General features: G+C 46.9%; 1 protein-coding gene across 1 annotated transcript in view; it reads right to left on the bottom strand.

The window, feature by feature from the left end:
• Positions 1–12965, bottom strand: part of QSOX1 (quiescin sulfhydryl oxidase 1) — a 124738-nt gene extending 111773 nt beyond the window's left edge. The window contains exon 1 of the mRNA XM_082266482.1: positions 12667–12965. Within this exon, the coding sequence (XP_082122608.1) occupies positions 12667–12916 (250 nt within the window). The 5' untranslated portion in view covers positions 12917–12965. The remainder of the gene's footprint in view (positions 1–12666) is intronic.
• Positions 12966–19630: the final 6665 nt, after the last annotated feature.

Below are 19630 nucleotides of genomic sequence, written 5' to 3'. Positions count from 1 at the left end.
TTCCTACGGCGGGCGGCCGAAAGCGGCGGCGCCTTGGTGGACGTGGATCCGGTGAGCTGTTGCCCCTATTTCTTTGGCCTGTTGCTCTTCCTGACCTGCCCATCGCCCTTGACCCACACAGACTCTGTTGCCGCTCTGCATGTCCCGTTCGGGCGCAGCCATGACCAGAGGGAGCAAGCAAAAGGATGGCCCTGAACCTGGCTCGGCCGGCCAGGAGGGTGCCGGCCTGGGGACCCCGCAGCAATCATCCCGTGGCCCTGAAAGGCAGAAGGACATGGGCACAAAGCCCAAAACGGTGCGCTCAGGGGGAAAGGACAGTGCTGGTGACATCCTGCTGTATGCTAAGAAGCTGTGCGACCTCCCGGGCACAAGCGAGGTGACGACTCCACCCTTGGCAGGGGTACGGGTACCCGGGGACATTCAGCAGGGCGCGGGGGATGTGGAGGTACCTGAGCAGTCTGAGTTCAGTGATGAGCTGGAGGGAGACTTGTTGGTGGGGACTCAGCCCACCCTGAGTCGCATTCTTCAGGCTGTGCAGCAATGCACAGCCTCCGTGAACATTGTCAAGGACAGACTGGGGGGTCTCACAGAGGAAGTAGCCCTATTGCGTCAGGATTTACAAAAAATGCGGGAACGCACCACAGCTGCCGAAAGTCGCATCTGTGACTTGGAAGACCAGATGCCCACTTTAATAACGGAATCCAGGGAAACAGCCAGGCAGGCTCAGGCTAACAGGAACAAGACAGATGACATCGAGAACCGCCTGCGCAGAAATAATGTTCGTATTGTGGGGTTACCTGAGAAGGTGGAGGGAAGGGACCCCACGGACTTTGTTGAGAACTGGCTATGTGAGATCTTCGGACGGGAGTCCTTTTCTTCTTTATACGCGGTGGAACGCGCACACCGTGTTCCCACCAGGGCGTTGCCCGGCAATGCTCCCAGGCCCATGCTCGCTAAGATTTTACATTACCAGGACAGGGAGAAGATATTACGTCTTGCCCGTGAAAAGGCAGAAATCAGATATAATGGTGCCAGGGTGTCCTTTTACCCGGACTTTTCGGCGGATGTACAAAAACAAAGGGCTAAATTCATCGATGTGAAGAAACGACTCCGTCGAATTGGCCTGGTGTATGCTATGCTGTACCCTGCCCGTTTGAGAGTTACGGCGGAGGGCAGGGCGCACTTTTTCGACACTGCAGCGGATGCGGCGAGCTGGCTGGATGTCCACGAACCGGCTCTCGGTCGCAGGAGGGGGGATGAGCCTGGAGAGTGATCCGGATATCCTCGGTGACCGCATCTATCCGGAGTGGGGCTGTCCTACATTTTGCGCGTGTTCTTGCACGCTGTCTGCTTTTGACCCGGCCGGGGACGTTTACTGAGTTTGAATTGGAATCTACAGCTCCGACTGTGACGAGTGTGGACGAGCGAAGATGTGTTTTTCCATGGCTCTGCTTTGGAACCTGCTTTTATGTTTGCACCGTTGTGCATGTTGGCCGGGTGGCTCCCATCTGGACGGTGGGGCTGCGGTCGAACCCGTCTGGAGTGAGCCGCCAGTGTTCAGACGGTTCTTTGTCAGGGTGCCGTTGTGCCTTGACCTACTGAGTTTCAGTTTCACTGACTTTTGTTTTTTTGTTTTTGGGAAGATTCACACTACATGTTTCACTGGACACTGTCAAGCTGCCACATTTCCACACCAGGACTCCTCAGGGGACCTTCTATGTCTTTGCCTTGGTTGCCTTGGTGGGGGCCTCCGGTCTTCACTTGGCTATCTTCGTTGGTTTTTCTCATGGCAGGGATACCGGTAGTTTCTTGGAATGTTCGTGGCCTGGGCTGCCCACTCAAGAGGGCTATGATGGCCCATCAGCTACGAAAGTACCACCCGGCCATTATTGCCTTGCAGGAGACTCATTTGGTGGGGGACTCTGTTGGATGCCTACGATATGCATGGGTGGGATGGGGCTATCACTCCACCCACTCCTCATATTCCCGGGGGGTCAGTGTGCTGATTCACGGGTCGCTGGCCTTCCGGGAACTGGGGGTCCAGGTGGACTCTGAGGGGAGGTATGTGTTCTTACATTGTATGCTTTTTCAAGTTATGTGTGTGATAGCAATAGTGTACATTCCGCCCCCATTCTCCTCTGGGGTGCTCAGGGAGTTCCTTAATTTTACTATGGACAAGGTTGGATTGCCATTGTTTGTTATAGGGGACTTTAATGGGGTACTGGACCCTGCCAGGGACAGACACCCTCCACCGCCCTCCGGGGGTGTTGCCAGAGGTACGGCGCTCTCCCGTTTTTTGACGGAGGTGGATTGGTGTGAGGTGTGGCGCCTTAGAAACCCTGATACGGTGCAGTTTTCCTGTTTCTCCAAAACTCACTCTGCATTGTCACGTATAGATTTATGTGTGGGTAACAGGGAGGCCGTGGCCATTGTGGAGGACATAGGGTATGCCCGTAGGGGGATCTCGGACCACTCCCCGCTGGTAGTCAGATTGCAGGTCCGCCCTCGGGTGGACTTGCGTAGAGCTCCCTGGCGCTTAAATGCCTTCTGGCTGAAACTGTTTCCGCCGGACAATGACATTCCAGCAGCCATCGCAAACTTTTTTGAGGAGCATGGCCGTTTTGGGGATGTGCTCCTGAGATGGGAGGCTTTTAAGAGCTTTCTCCGTGGGGTCCTCATTGCTAATGTTAAGAGGGTCCAGACCAAGTCTAAAGATTTTGAGGAACATCTGTCCCAGTGCGCACAGCGACTGGAGCAGGAATACTTGAACAACCCCACTGATGATACGAGGGCAGCATGGCTCTCGGCTCAGTCGGTGTGGGTTGGGGAGGTTCGCTCGAAGGCAGACAAAAAGCGTTTTTTTGCCAAAACAGCATTTTACGAAGAAGGGGAACGCACGGGCCGTATGCTGTCGAGAATGGTGGGGACACGCCCTTCGGTTCCTCCCATAGGGGCTCTCAGGATACCGGGTGGTGCTTTGGTTAATAAGCAGGATGACATTATGGCTGAGCTGGTGAGGTTTTACAGGGACCTGTACTTCTCGCGGGCTCACTACAGTCCGGAGGAGCTGCAGGACTTTCTGGGTGCCACTCCTCTACCGCAGTTGACGGAGGAACAGCGGCTGCAGCTTGAGGCCCCGATTACGGAGCAGGAGTTGCTGGAAGCGGTGGCCCTCTTTCCGGGATCTAAGGCTCCTGGGGATGATGGCCTTCCTGCTGAAATATACCAGAATTATTCTGGGCTGTTACTGCCAAGATTGTTGGAGGTGTTCCAGAGGGCGAGGGAGGTGGGGACCCTTCCGGAGTCTATGACTAGGGCTAGCATCATATTATTACTCAAACCAGATAAATCTCCTACGGACCCGGGATCATACAGGCCCATCTCTCTGCTCCAGGCGGATGTCAAGTTACTGGCTAAAGTTCTGGCACGTAGAGTTAACAAAGTTATAACACATATCATTCATGAAGACCAGGCGGGTTTTATGCCCAATAGATCTACGGCCCTTAACTTACGTCGCCTGTTTGTTGCGATCCAAACGCCGGCGGATAACGCGGGGGGGGGAGGGCACTGCTGTCCCTGGATGCCAATAAGGCATTTGACAGTGTGGAATGGGGATACCTCTGGGCCACCATGGAATCATTTGGTTTTGGCCCTATATTCCTGTTGTGGGTGAAGTTATTGTACTCTCAACCAACGGCTACCATTAGGGAGGGGGGCAGGGTGTCCACCCGTTTTTCACTGGGAAGGGGGACGAGACAGGGGTGCCCTCTATCACCCCTATTGTTTGCCATAGCGATAGAGCCTCTTGCGACGCGCATAAGAGCTCAGCAATCCATTGTGGGGTTCCGGTATGGACCATTTGAGGATAAAGTCCTGCTCTACGCGGACGATATGCTCCTGACATTGGGTGACACTGATGTTTCCCTGAGCTCGGCTATGTCAGTTATTACGGAGTTCGGTCGGTTTTCCGGACTCACTATAAACTGGTCCAAGTCCGCCCTCTTGCAACTGGACAGGACCGATGCTCCTTCCTTGGGTCCACACTGCCCGGTCCCCTCGGTTCAGCAGTTTAAATAAATGGGGGTCGTGGTCTCAGCGGACCCGACCCAGTATAGCTTACTCAATCTTAGCCCCCTTCTTACCAGGTTTCGGGACAAAATCAGGACTTGGAACAAACTCTGGCTATCACTTGCCGGGAGGGTGAACCTTATAAAGATGGTTTTGATGCCACAATTGCTATATTTCCTCCATAATTCTCCTATCGTTATTCCACTGAAAACTTTCCGCATAGTTAACACCCTTTTCCGGACTCTTATGTGGAAGGGTAAGGCAGCTAGAGTACGTATGGAGCAGCTGCAGAAGCCTCGTGAGGGGGGGGGGCCTTGCCCTTCCTAATCCGTGGTTGTACTATTTGGCCTCACAGTTGCAACATTTGGTGGGGGCGGTATCCGGGTCGCGTACCGGCGCGGCACTGACGGTTATGCAGTGGTTTGTTGGCGCGCGAGGGGTGCCGGAGGGACTTGAGGCGCAACTTTTTTCTAAACCTAATAAGCGCTTCCCGACATATAGATTACTACAAAAAATATGGGACAAAACTAAACAACTTCAGCAAGCATTGGGTTATACTAACTTTAGCCCGATATGGGACAATAGGACTTATCCGGAATTATGCAAGTTGGAACAGGGTGACAGGTGGCGAGTATATGGGGTGACACACCTTACACATGTTGTGCGGGAGGGGTCCCTGTTGACCTTTGAACAGCTTCAGGAGCGCTTCTCGCTCCCGGACGGTATGAGATTTTATTATTTCCAATTGCAACACGCATGGAGGGCACAGGCAACTCTGGGACAGCTTTTTCTGTCCCCGACCCCTGTCTTTTTCCTTATGCAACAATATCAGGACACCAAGGGATTCATATCAGGCTGCTATGCCTCTCTTCTGGGATCTTTCCTGGAAAAGTACCCGAGCCAGGCTTGTGACCGCTGGAGCGTGGATGTGGGGGAGATCCCGGGGGAACAGTGGGAGGAGGCCTTGGAGGTAGTCCGTAGCTGCTCTCTCAATGCTTCACACCAGGTGTCGCAGCTTTACATCCTGCTAAGAGTGCATCACACTCCCCGGAAACTCTATGCCATGGGTCTTCGTGACGATGACCTCTGTGGACGATGCCGGAGAGAGGTGGGGGACTTGGTTCACTTGCTGTGGCGATGTCCAAAGCTGCACAGATACTGGTCCACGGTGCTGTCTGCCATTAATGGAACTCTGGGGGTGGCTATCCCTGGGGATCCCAGACATTGCATTTTGGGGATGCTGGAAGCGGTAGTGGAAGATAAGTTTTTGCGTGAGGCCGCCAGCCGGGCACTTTTTCAGGCCCGTCTACTGATCCTGAGACACTGGATAGCGCAGGAGCCACCCACGTATGGGATGTGGCTGGCACAGATGGCTTCTACTTTACGTATGGAGAAGGTTATATATCAACATAGGGGGGTGCCTCAGAAATTCTCTAAGGTATGGGATGTGTGGCTGAACAGCCCAGGCATGGCCCCTGATGATCTTATCCTGGACCGTTTGTTACGGTAATTTTGTGAGAAATGTATATGCTCAATCTTGGATCGGGTGGGAGGGGTAGAGGTGTTCCCTATACTTTCTTATATTTTACAATGCTGTGTGTTTGTCGCAATGTGCTTGACTATGATAACCTTGGGGGGAATGTGGTTTGGCGTGGATTGTGTAATGTTTATAGTTTGATGTTACCATCCGAAAGTTTATTTTTTTTTCCTTTCTGACTGTAATGGTGTGAATTTTTCTCAATAAAGCTTTTCTTGATTTAAAAAAAAAAAGGTACGTAGGTATGGACCTTAGGGTGAGTACCTGGATTGAAAACTGGCTTCAGGGGCGAGTCCAAAGGGTGGTGATAATTGGTGAGTATTCAGATTGGTCTGGTGTGGAAAGTGAGGTCCCCCAAGGATCTTTCCTGGGACCAATCCTGTTTAATTTATTCATAAACAATCCGGAGAATGGGATAAATAGCTCAATCTCAGTATTTGCGGATGATACTAAGCTAAGCAGGGCAATAACTTCTTGGCAGGATGCGAAAACCTTACAAGAAGACCTGAAAAAAAGAATGGGGTGGGAAACTACATGGCAAATGAGGGTTAATGTTGGAAAATGTAAGGTAATGCATTTGGGGGCCAGAAATATGAACGCAAGTTACTCACTAGGGGGAGAACCTCTGGGAGAATCTAGGATGGAAAAGGACCTGGGGGTCCTAGTAGACGACAAGATCAGCAATGGCATGCAATGCCAAGCTGCAGCAAGCAAAGCCAACAAAATACTGGCATCTATAAAAAAGGGGATTCACTCCAGAGATAAAAGGATAATTCTCACACTTTACAAGACTCTGAGTATGCCAGTCCAGTTCTGGGCTCCGGTCCTCAGGAAAGATGTGCTGGAACTGGAGAGAGTCCAGGGAAGGGCAACAAAGCTAATAATAGGAATGGAGAACATCAGCTATGAGGAAAGTCTACCAGCATTGAACTTATTCTCTCTGGAGAAGAGACGCTTGAGAGGGGATATGATATCAATGTACAAATACTGTACTGGCGAACTTAGCATAGGGAACAACGTTTTCAGCTAAAAGGAATTTAAAAAGACACGTGGCCATTCACTAAAATTAGAAGAGAAGCTTTTAACCATAAACTGCATAAAGGGTTCTTTACCGTCAGAGCGGTAAGGATGTGGAATTCTCTCCCACAAGCAGTGGTATCAGCAAGGAGCATCAATAGTTTCTAAAAACTATTAGATGGGCACCTTCAAGACCACAACATACAGGGGTATACGATGTACTATTAACATCATCATAGGTATCATAGGATGAACTGGATGGACTGGTGTCTTTTTTCAACCTCACTAACTATGTAACTATGTTGACACTATCAGCTATCCAGCAGAAGGGTCAATGACAGGGGTTCAGGTGAAAAGGTGAGCTAACACCTTACCCCTTCCCCTCCCCCTAGGTCACCACTGTACTGGGTGATGAGCTGTCACTGCCCACACAGAGCGGGTACAGCTGTCCAGGGATTTTTCTGAAAAGCTAAACTTACACCTTAAATTGTCCTTAAAAATAAATCTGTTGCCGTTGCTTGATGAGTTCCCCTCATAATGATAAACTGGCCACACACATTACAATCATAGTGTAGGTTCTCTGTAAATTGACTATTTGCCCTTTATTTACCAAAAATGACGTAACACAAGAGCCTAGGCAGTAGAGCTTGGTGGAATCACTTTTACCAACCAAGTCAGAAATGTATGATTTCATTTTTATTATTACATTGTTCCTCTTAAATGCTGTGTATAGATAGGTGGGTTTTTCTTCACACCTGAGTCTTTTCCTATGTGCGATAACACTCAACATCAAGAATCCATTCTTTTCTATTGAGGCTGTTCGCGTCTCTACAGTTCGTCCCTTGAAGCCCAAAGAGTAGCACCTCAAATGCGATGCGATTCTGACACGATTGTCACACAATAAAATCACATGGCAATCACAGCAAAAATGCTCATTTAAAAATCACGTGAAGCTTGTCGTTCAAAAAGGAGCAGGAGCTTCTTTTTGGGTGACAAACACATGTAGGGCTGCCCATTCAAGTGAATGGGCTGTCCTATGCGCCGCGCAGTATCGCGTGAAAATCACATGTCAAAATGATGTAGCTGGAATGCTCGTTCCCGCTATGTGATAATGTGAACGGGGCCTAATAGAATCATCTCTTAACCTGAAACACTACTTTAATTTTAGGCGTTTTTACCCATTTTTGTGCCGGAACAACTGTACCCCTGTATTCTGCTCTGCTTTCTAACCACAAAACACAAACACCTAAGCTTGCATACATGTGCAAACATGCTTTCAACAGACTTCAAAACTGTGCATCTATGTGCACAGGAACATGCAACAAAAACAGTACACATCTCAGGTGTACGGTCTCAGAGCCAAATTTAGAGTTGTATAACGCATAAGGAAGCTCCGTTTACATCTAAGCAGGTGGAAGAGTGCGTGCGTGTAATTTCAATAGGCTGCCGTATGCGCAAAAAATGGACAAAAGAAGTGCAGGCACCTTTTTTCTTTCTTACTTGTGCTGCACTATAATGCATGGTATTTCTTTACATGCTTTTTGGTGTGAGAATTTGCACGCGCGTTAGCAAGGTGATTAAATGGCACCACCGCACCTGCAAAAGGGATGTGAGTTTTGTGCGCTGCAGGAACGCACGTGATTTTGCATGAGTTTCTACATTGCATTAATGTGAACCTAGCTGAAGGGAACTATGGCATCCCCAAAGCTTAAAGTAGAACTATGGGCAAAACTTTTTTATCATTTTGTCTGATTTTTGTTTCGTTATCTGTGTCCCATTGCAGAGATTTCCCTTCCCATAACCAAACAGAAAGTGAGAGGAAATCCCTGCAAATTAGGGGAATTCCTTGGGGATCCCCAAGTCACCAGAACTAGTGTCCCTATTGGAAGATTTCCCCTCTTTTACTTTTAGCCCTCGTTCACACTGAACATGGCTTTGAAATCATGCGACTTCACCGGAACTTGCACAATTCATAGCCGTGTTTCAGTCCGACTTCAGAGGCGACTTGAAAGACACCTGTGCGGGTTCATGCAAAGATGTATATTGAAGTCGCTAAAAATAGTGCAGGAACTACTTTTAGAAATTGGTGTGGCGCCAAAAAGTCAGCATTGCACAAATTGGGACGCTCTAATTGCTGGCAATAGGCTGCGATTTGACCTGTCAAATTTGCATGTCAAATTACGCTGATGTGAACGGGGGCTTAAGAGGTTGTAAACCCATATTACTTTTTTTTTTTTTTTTAAACCTGTAAGAGAAACACATAATGAGCTAGTATGCATTGCATACTAGCTCATTATGAAATACTTACCTAAGAACGAGCCCCCGCCGTGCCGCCCGCTCACCTGTATGACGGGCGACATGTTCAGTCGCCCGTCTTCCGGGATCGCGGCATCCGGCCATCTGATTGGCCGGAGCCGCGGTGACGTCACTCCCACACACGCGCGCGGGAGCCGGCAGTCACGGCGCGGAGCTCTGAAGAAACAGCACCAGCGGCCGTTCCTTCAGAGCGCATGCGCCAGTGATGTCACTGGCTGCATTTAAGGTAAATATCTCCAAAACGGTACATGTTTAGGAGATATTTACAGTACCTATAGGTAAGCCTTATCATAGGCTTACCTATAGATAAAAGTGTCAGAGGAGGGTTTACTTCCTCTTTAGTTCCGGTTCACACTGGTGCAATGAGGGAAACTCTGCGATTCAGTGCCAGTTCCCGGATCGCACCTGAATCACACACTGGTTTACACTGAGATCTGCGAATTGCTGTGGGTGTCAATATAAAGTTAATGACACCCCCAGATCGGTTCGCAGATCGCAGTGTGAACTGTGAAATGGTGCAGGAATCGGATCGCATAGGTGTGAACACCCATGCCTTCTGATTCCAGTGCAGACCAAGAAAAAGGGCCCTGCACCATTTTGGTGTGAATGCAATTTCAGCCATATAGTTTGTATGACTGAAATTGCATTGCACAGACATTGTTTGTGATCTGCACAGCAATGCGGTGCGAATCACATGCAATGTCTCCCATCCCACAAGTGTGAACCCAGCCTAATGGGGACAACTCAAAATTTGGGATTTTCTTTTACTTTCACTTTCAATAATAAAGGTAAACGGGACAAATACAGAGGGTGGATCTCCTTAACGGGGGAACAGACAGCAATAAAAACTAACAGGGGTTCTAATCCCTCTCCAGAATATCCAAAACTAAAAAAAAGTTTTGCCTTTGGTTATACTTTAGCTTCAAATTTATCTGCACCAATCAATAGCTAACAGCATACAATGTTCCCAAAAAGAAAATAAAGGCTTGACTTAAGACAAACAATTCAAAAAAGGAATCCATATACTAAATATTATCATTGTGTAAAACCAATATTATCATTACATGTGTAGCCACATCCAAATATCAGAATACAATCTTTCTCTACAGCGTCCTATACCAAGCCGGAAATCTCAGCTCTGTCCTAACTGGAAGACTTATAAGTATTAGGCTGGCCACACGTTAGTAGGATTTTGTTTGATAATTTCGGTTTTTACATTTTTTTTTTTATTAGTGGTGTCAGACTGATGTGATGAGAAAATTCAGAGAGGCAGGATAGGGAAAGCATTTGCGTTCTGCCCATGATACTTTTTTATTGGCACTAACATACAAACTTTCAGGACAAGCTTTCGGGGTGTACCCCCTTCTTCAAGATCCAAGCAGTACTAGTACTCAAAGTTTGATCAGAATGTTAGTAAGACAATCTCTCAAACACACATATATAACAATGGGAAATAAACTTAGATAAAGAGTGCACTGCATAACAATCCTGGACAAACACATTTCTAATTGTGGTTTTCATTACAGAAAGTACATTCACTCCAAAATCCAATGTTAAAAGCAAATGTTTATGAACATTCGTTCAACATTCTACTATTGTATGGCCAGCTCAAACCTTCTAAAATAAAATCTGTACTGGGAAATGAGAATAACTATACAAATCAGACCTGGCAGCCATTATATCTTTCAAGGCAATCCACAAATAATCTGCCCATGGGCATAATACACATACATCCCTGTACGATTCCTGTACCAGGGGGGCACCCGACACAGAGCAGACTGAGGGATGGCACCATACAAGTCCATACATCCCTGTACAATGCTTGTACCAGAGGAGTGCCTGGCACAGATCAGACTGGGGGATGGCACCATACATGTCCATACATCCCTGTACAATCCTTGTACCAGAGGAGCGCCTGGCCCTGGTCAGACTGGGGGATGGCACCATACATATCCATACATCCCTGTACAATCCCTGTACCAGAGGAGTGCCTGGCACAGATCAGACTGGGGGATGGCACCATACATGTCCATACATCCCTGTATCCCTGTACAATCCTTGTACCAGAGGAGCGCCTGGCCCTGGTCAGACTGGGGGATGGCACCATACATATCCATACATCCCTGTACAATCCCTGTACCAGAGGAGTGCCTGGCACAGATCAGACTGGGGGATGGCACCATACATGTCCATACATCCCTGTACAATCCCTATACCAGAGGAGTGCCTGGCACAGATAAGACTGGGGGATGACACCATACATGTCCATACATTCCTTTATAACCCCTGTACCAGAGGAGTGCCTGGCACAGATCATAGTAGAAATTGGCACAATTTATGTTCATACTTCCCTGAATTAGAAGAATACCCAGCACAGATCATATTGTAGGATGGCACCATACATGTCCATACATCCCTAGATAACCCCTGATCCCGAGGAACTGCCACAGATCAGCTTGGAGGATGGTACCATACATGTCCATGCATCCCTGTACAATCCCTGTACCAGAGGAGTGCCTGGCACAGATCATAGCAAAGATTGGCACAATTCATGTCCATACATCCCTGTACAATCCCTGTACCATAGGAGTGCCTGGCACAGATCAGATTGGATGATGGTACAATACATGTCCTTACATCCCTGTATTAGAAGAACCCGGCACAGATCAGATTGTAGGATGGCAGCATACATGTCCATACGTCCCTATATAACCCCTGTACCAGAGGAACACCAGGCACAGATCAGACTGGAGGATGATACCATACATCCCTGTACAATTCCTGTAACAGGGAAGTGCCTGGCACAGATCAGATTATAGGATGACTCCATACATGTCCATACATTCCTATATAACCCCTGTACCAGAGGAGTGCCTGGCACAGATCATAGTAGAAATTGGCACAATTTATGTCCATACTTTCCTGAATTAGAAGAATACCCAGCACAGATCATATTGTAGGATGGCACCATACATGTCCATACATCCCTAGATAACCCCTGATCCCGAGGAACACCTGCCACAGATCAGCTTGGAGGATGGTACCATACATGTCCATACATCCCTGTACAATCCCTGTACCAGAGGAGTGCCTGGCACAGATCAGATCGGGGGATGGCACCATACATGTCCTTACATCCCTGTATTAGAGGAATACCCGGCACAGATCATATTGTAGGATGGCACCATACATGTCCATACGTCCCTATATAACCCCTGTACCAGAGGAGTGCCTGGCACAGATCATAGTAGGGATTGGCAGAATTCATGTCTATACCCCTGTATTAGAAGAATACCCAGCACAGATCATATTGTAGGATGGTACCATACATGTCCATACATCCCTAGATAACCCCTGATCCCGAGGAACACCTGGCACAGATCAGATTGGAGCATGGTACCATACATGTCCATACATCCCTGTACAATCCCTGTACCAGAGGAGCGCCTGGCACAGATCAGATTGGATGATGGTACAATACATATCAATACATCCCTGTATTAGAAGAATACCCGACACAGATCAGATTGTAGGATGGCACCATACATGTCCATAAGTCCCTATATAACCCCTGTACCAGAAGAGTGCCTGGCACAGACCAGACTGGAAGATGGCACCGACCATACAATCCCTGTAACTCCCCATTCATCCCAGTGTGGAATCCCAGTACTCCGAGTGATCGGTGCTCTGTCGGTCAGTCGGTCGGTCGGTGTGTGTGTGTGTCTCACCCTTAATATCCCGGGCCAGTGCCTGGAAGGTCGGCTTGAAGTGCTGGCAGTGTCCGCACCAGCTGGCATAGAACTGGGAGAACCAGGCGCTGGAGGAGTTGAGGAGGAGGGAATGGGCGCCGTCAGCCAGGGACACCACCAGATCATCGGGCCCGTACAAGTGAGCCTGAGCCGGGGCCACAGCCAGGAGGAGGAATCCCAGCACTCCGGGGACACGGAGCCAACCCAGGCCCGCCATCATCATCATCATCACTGAACTGAGCCCGACTGTGCCCGGACACTGACATCCCAGGGGTGGGGGAGACACCCACATCCTGCCCACATACACAGGAGCCAGCCTACCCGATATCATCATCACATCGCATGGACACTGCCTGCCACACTCATCTCACCATACACTCTACAATCTGCTTCTACAATCACCAAAACCAACTACTATGAGGACAAATCCCAACATTTTATTCCATTTGTCTGAAATCAGACTGACCCTTTAGGTTAAGGTAAGTGGTAGATCAAAAGCTCAGCATACACCTATTATTATTATTATTATTATTATTATTATTATTATTATTGTTATTATTATTATTGTTATTATTATTGTTATTATTGTTATTATTATTATTATTATTATTATTGTTATTATTGTTATTATTATTATTATTATTATTATTATTATTATTATTATTATTATACAGGATTTATATAGCACCAACAGCAGCGCTTTACAACATAAGGGCAAACAGTATAATTACAATTCAATACAGGAGGAATCAGAGGGCTCTGCACATTAGAATTTTCCAATCTTACAATCAGATTGTAAACTGTATGGCGCGCTCATGACGCGCTTTCACATGGGGGTACTATAGCATACAGGGGTGTGAGGGGCAGGTTTGCCCGCAGTGGGATGGACAGGTGCTGTGTGCGTCCACCTGCAGGCAATCCCATTCATGTCATTTGGGGTGCAGCAGCTGCACAGACACAGACGCTGCTCCCAATTTGACATCTAAGAATTAGCAAAATGCGGACAAGCCTGCACAAATAATTACAATAACATCGAATCAGGTAGGACGCTGCACTACATAGTTAAAGATGGATCTCATAGGAGATTGTACAATCTGATTGTATAATGCGTAGTCCAGGCTTACATTGCATGTATCCAGGGCCGTCTTTACCACAGGGCAAAGGGGCAGCTGCCCCGGGCCCAGTCATTGATGAACTCAAAGCAGCTGCCCCTTCAGCCCGCACTGCCTGCAAATAGTTGATAAGTGGATTTGGGAGGGCCCAAGAAAATATTTGCCCAGAGTCCATTCAATATTAAAGACGGCCCTGCATGTATCCACCGTCGTATCAGGAGAGACCAGAGACACCCCTAGCAGAAAAAAAAAAGCATAGTACACCCTAGCAGTTTTTTCCTTCAACACAGCGGGCTGGACGAAAAAAAACTAGAGAGCTTGAGAGGAGCTGCTGTACTAACAATCCGATGTTAGTACAGTGATCTCCCCACTGAGCTTTTGTGTTATGACAGGAGGTGCCCCCCCGCCACACACAGCAGACCTTTTGTGGTCACCCCCCTTTGACAGAAGCCAGAAGTTCGCCTGGCTTCTGTCGGACTGTCTACCGTACACATGGGTCGATTGTCGGCCGATTTCTATTGAACCGACTGATACCACCCGATATTCGGCCCATGTGTACGGGGCTTAACAGTATATGGCCAGCTATAGTCTCCTCTATATGAGGGGAGGGACAGCCCAGGAGCCTGGACAAGGCTAGACTGACAGCTTTACACTCTATTTACATAGCAGGGAGGGGAGAAATAGTTGGCTTTGCAAATAAGACGCTCTAGTCTAGAGAGACTGCCAAGGGGAAACAGAACCTCTATCAGAATTGGTAGGGCCACTCGCTACATGAAGTGGGAACAATACGATTGTACAATCTCAGCACAAACTTCTTAACGGCCCGTACACACGATCCGAAAATTGGACGAAAAATATTGCTTTCCAAGCGATCGTACGATAAACTGATGGTTAGTCAGATAAGCAAGGTCCCTAAGGACATGGATGAGAGAGTTTGGGGTGGAGGAACTTGACTGGCTTGAACAGAGTCCTGACCGTAACCCAATAGAACACCATTGAGATGAATTCGAGTGGAGACTGCAAGCCAGGCCTTCTCGTCCAACATCAGTGCCTGACCTCACAAAAGCGCCACTGGAAGAATGGTCAAACATTCCCATAGGCACACTCCTAATCCTTGTGGGCAGCCTTCCCAGAAGAGTTAAAGATGTTATGTTGCAAAGGGTGGGCCAACTCAATATTGAACCCTACGGACTAAGACTGGGATGCCAACATTCATGTGCGTGTATGAGGAGGCGTCCCAATATTTTTGGTAATATAGTGTATTTCTCAGCCCTCAGGTAAATTTAACATTTTGAATTTGTGCTCAAACTTATGCGTTGATTGAAGCACGACTAATTTATTCTTTTTATATAGATATATCTCCTGTATTGGTGATATATGGGCATAAGACTACTCTTTTACCTCCCTTTTCACAGTCTCTGTAGAACCTTTCCCTGTGTTGGTCACCCTCCCACGGGTCGGCGAAACCAGACTCACATGAGCTCTCCTCATTGCAATATTAAACCATTTTTGATGACTTGAATAGCTGAATCGTATATGGTGCAGATTTACATCTCATGGAAAGGTACATATACATATTTTTCCTTTTTTTTTTTTCTTCTTCTCCTTTTCTTCACCTCTCTCCCTATCCTGGGGATAGCCAATATATAATAATATGTATATTATGCATGCTTTGCTATCATGTATTACATTTTTTTCTTTGCTGTATTGTAAACTAAGCATGTATTTTTGCTTTCAGAGCTCACTTTACCCTTTTGCATCTATGTAAGAGAAAGGAGGGCCTGAAGAAGTGGTGACCCTACGAAATGCGTCGACCTAATTTTCCTGTCTCAACCAAAAACCATCATGGACTACATCCATTTGATGGAAAATAAATGAGGGTATCAATGTACAAATACAACTTGGGAAAGAAATTGGCTGCACACCTCCGCCGGTCCAATATGGCGCTTTTTCACTGCATGGAACCGAATGGTTCGGCTCGCTTTTGCGCTTTTCCACTGCATGGTACCGCATGGTACGGTGTTGGAACGGTTCAGTACGGTACGGCGGCACTTTTCCACTACATGGAACCCAACCGTACGGCTCGCTTAAACAGTACCACCTCGGTTGTGGTTCCAAGAGGGCCGTACCGATACCATATCCCCCAATCCTTTGCATGCAGCCTTGACTGTTTGTCACTACTAGCCACTGATTGGTCAGAGAATCGTTGTAATCCCACCCACTTACTACTTTAGTGGAAAAGCAAACCATACAAAACCGTACTGAACCCTTCCAACACCGTACCATGCGGTACCATGCAGTGGAAAAACAAACCGAGCCAAGCAGGGCCGAGTGGAGCCGATGCCGGTGCTTGCAGTGGAAAAGTGCCAATAGATTTATTGAAACTGGTACAAAACTGCCCCAAGGACAAGGACACAGACCATGAAAAGGTTGAGGGGTTTTACACTGACAACATATTCTGTGTTGTATATCACATGATTCCAACCAAAATGTGTTAGAGGCTTAAGGCTCCATTCACACCTGAGCATATTGTTTTCAGGTGTCCCCCCCCCCCCCCTACAGCTCATACGATTCCTGCAGCCATCACTTGGGTGCCAGGGCGTTGGTTGCAGGACAATAGGTCCCTCAATTCCAGCAATGTCTCATTGCCAGGCCAATTGACCCCCCCCCCCCCGGATGGCATCCTTGTTGTTCCATGGAGGGACACTCCATCCACCTAGCCTCTTCTCTTTATATTGGCTGGCAGAACAAACTTGGCGCTTTATTTAATCATCACAAGCACAGGGCTCCCGGCTTGTGGTAGCACCAGTGATAGTGTTGACTTTCTGGCTCCTGTACTTTGTGCCTTGCCTTGTCTCTTGTTTGCTTCTGTTACTGATGTTTGCCTGGATAGGGATTACTCTACTGTTTTCCACCTGCCCTGAACTCTTACTTGGATATAGATTATACTATTGATTGTCACCTGCCCTGACTCCTTGCCTGGATACAGATTATGCTACTGATTACCGTCTGCCCTGACTCTTGCCTGGATTACAAATGACACTGCTGTCTGCTGCCGGTAACCAGCCAGCCACTGATAGGTGAGTGACTAGCCAGTCATTACCTAGGTCGCTCTTGTTGCACTCAGCATCTGCCTTGAATTTACTAATTTGAAGCCGTCTGACACAGTGGGGTTGATTTACTAAAGACAAATGGACTGTGCACTTTGCAAAGTACCAGTTGCACTCTGCAAGAGAAGTTGCTCCAGAGCTTAGTAAATGAACAGAAGCTCTGCTGACTTTCATCATCCAATCATGTGCAAATATTTTGTTTTCCTTGCACGTGATTCCTTCACTTTGCAAAGTGAAGGTTTTTCTCATTTACTAAGCTCTGGAGCGACTGCACTTGCAGGATGCAACTGCACTTTGCAAAGTGCACAGTCTAATTGCCTTTAGTAAATCAATCCCAATGTGAACTCTGTCTATCAGAAGGTTGCTGAGGAGTGTCCTGGTCCTGTCACTATAGTAGCTCACTTTAAGTCTTGGGGCATTCAAGTATGCTGTCCAGTGGTGGGTCCTCCATTGGGGGCGCATGGGGCGCCGCCCCCCCATCCATGCATCCAGCCCCCTAATCTACATGCGGGCCTCCGGACGCATGGATTCCAATAGGGTTTTTTTTTTTTTTTAAGCACCTGATTAGAGCCAGAGGCTCTAATAGGCTTCAAAAAAGGGTGGGCTCGGGGAGCAGAGCACAGCGCCCTGAGCCCCCCCAATTGTATGACAATAGCAAATTAATATTCGCTATTATCACACTGATTCTCCTCCCAGCCAATCAGGAAGCGGGTCGTGAGACCCCTTTCCTGATTGGCTGAAAAGAGAAGCGATTTTACTGGCCATTGACCAGGAACAAGGAAGAGACACACGGCCGGAGGAACTTCATTAATTATTTTGGATGTTGTCAGATTTAACGCCGTTCCATTTATATTAATGAAATACCTTTGATGGTGTAATGACATTATAGGAGTTGGCAGCTATATGCAGTTTTTTTTTTTTTATTTAATATACCTTTCTTTCACCATATAACATAGTAATTTACACACTGAGTAGCGTATAAGTTCTTTCTGTATCTATTTTTATTCTCTAACACAAGCCTTAGCAGAAAAACAGAGCAGAGGGAGCGAACTGGACCAACCCCATACAAATTGCTGAAAATGTGCTAGTGCCAAGCTTTTACACCCTGCGTATTATTTCACCATGAGCGATTATGAGTATTGTAAGGACAAAAAAACTCCACAATTATGTTTCTATCTTTATGGCCTGTTTTGGTTTCCAGATCTGTATAAGTTGCTGACACCACTCTATCTATAACTTATAATTATTATTATTATTATTAATGATAATAATAACTTGGTATGGCAGGCAGGGATGACTTGTTGCTGGGATTTAGGTTCAACCAGAAGCAGGTAGACCAGTCAGTTTTTATTTTCTCAGTGTTATCCAATAGGTCATAGATTTTAGTGGGTTTAAATTTGAGCAAAAGGAAAAAAAACAACCCTTGTTAGATCAGTAAACATTCTGAGTCCCAGAAAAACAGAGGGATATTATTTAGGGCTCCCCTGTAAAAAAAAAAAAAAAAAAAAACATTGGCCTAGGGCTGCTTTTACATTGCTCTGTTGCAAAAGCATAGCAAAAACCTTTATGCATTTTTTGTGCATTTCAGGTGGATACTGTATGTGAAAACACGCACCAAAAGCGCAACCAGGGGTGCGTTTATTTCGTGTTTTCGATGCCATTTTCATTCATTTCAATGAGGAGGTGCATTTTTTTTTCACCGCACCAAAAATACAGCATGCATGACTTTTAAAAACGCAACTGACTGGTGTGAAGAGTGGATTTAATGGTCATGCAGTTACAGTAAATGAACAAAATAGTGCTGCACTATAAGAATTGATATATAATTACAATATCAATAATAGTGATAATGGTGCTCAAAATGATGCATCATGAAAAAACATGTGAATTAATCCAAAAAACATTTAGATAACAATCCATGCAAAAATGAAAATAAAAAGGGGGGTTTTTAGTCCAAAAAGAAATCCACAGTGATGGAAAAAATCCCGAAAATCAGACACAAGTCCCAGTGATAATTAAATCCGTGGGGTGCTATGAAGATAAGGGGACCACCGTTGTGCACATCACCAGAGGATACAAAAGGTTGGCAGCTTACCAGAAATAGTGGGTCTCTCTGGTTAATGAGTAGACCTACAGTATATCAGCCTATTAGATGGTAATATCAAGAGCGGCCACCAGGTGTCACCTCACCGACTTAGGCAGGATATCCATATGGTAAAACAAGGAAAGATGACAGGGACATAGCGTAACTCCATAAAAACCGTTTAATTTATTAAAAGAGCAGTATCACACTCACGTTTGGGATGAATGTCACAAGCATGAAAAATTGTAGACAACCGCTAAGTGGCGAATGAACATCTCCTTCGGTTAGAAATTAGGAAGACGGCTGTTGGGGGCGTGGTTGTGTCACGTCTGACTCACCCGACCGGTTTCGTCATACGCTTGACGTCTTCAGGGGCGTGGCTGTCAGACATGACTCCACGCCTATATACCCCCTTGATTGGATAGCGGGCGGAGCCACGCACGTAATATATATATTATTCGTATATAGGCGTGGAGTCACGTCTGACAGCCACGCCCCTGAAGACGTCAAGCGTATGACGAAACCGGTCGGGTGAGTCAGACGTGACACAACCACGCCCCCAACAGCCGGCTTCCTAGTTTTTAACCGAAGGAGATGTTCGTTCGCCTCTTAGCGGTTGTCTACAATTTTTCATGCTT

This window comes from Pelophylax lessonae (genome assembly GCF_965119305.1).
Source record: "Pelophylax lessonae genome assembly, chromosome: 8".
Classification (NCBI taxonomy): domain Eukaryota; kingdom Metazoa; phylum Chordata; class Amphibia; order Anura; family Ranidae; genus Pelophylax; species Pelophylax lessonae.
This window is presented reverse-complemented; position numbering and strand designations above follow the sequence as displayed.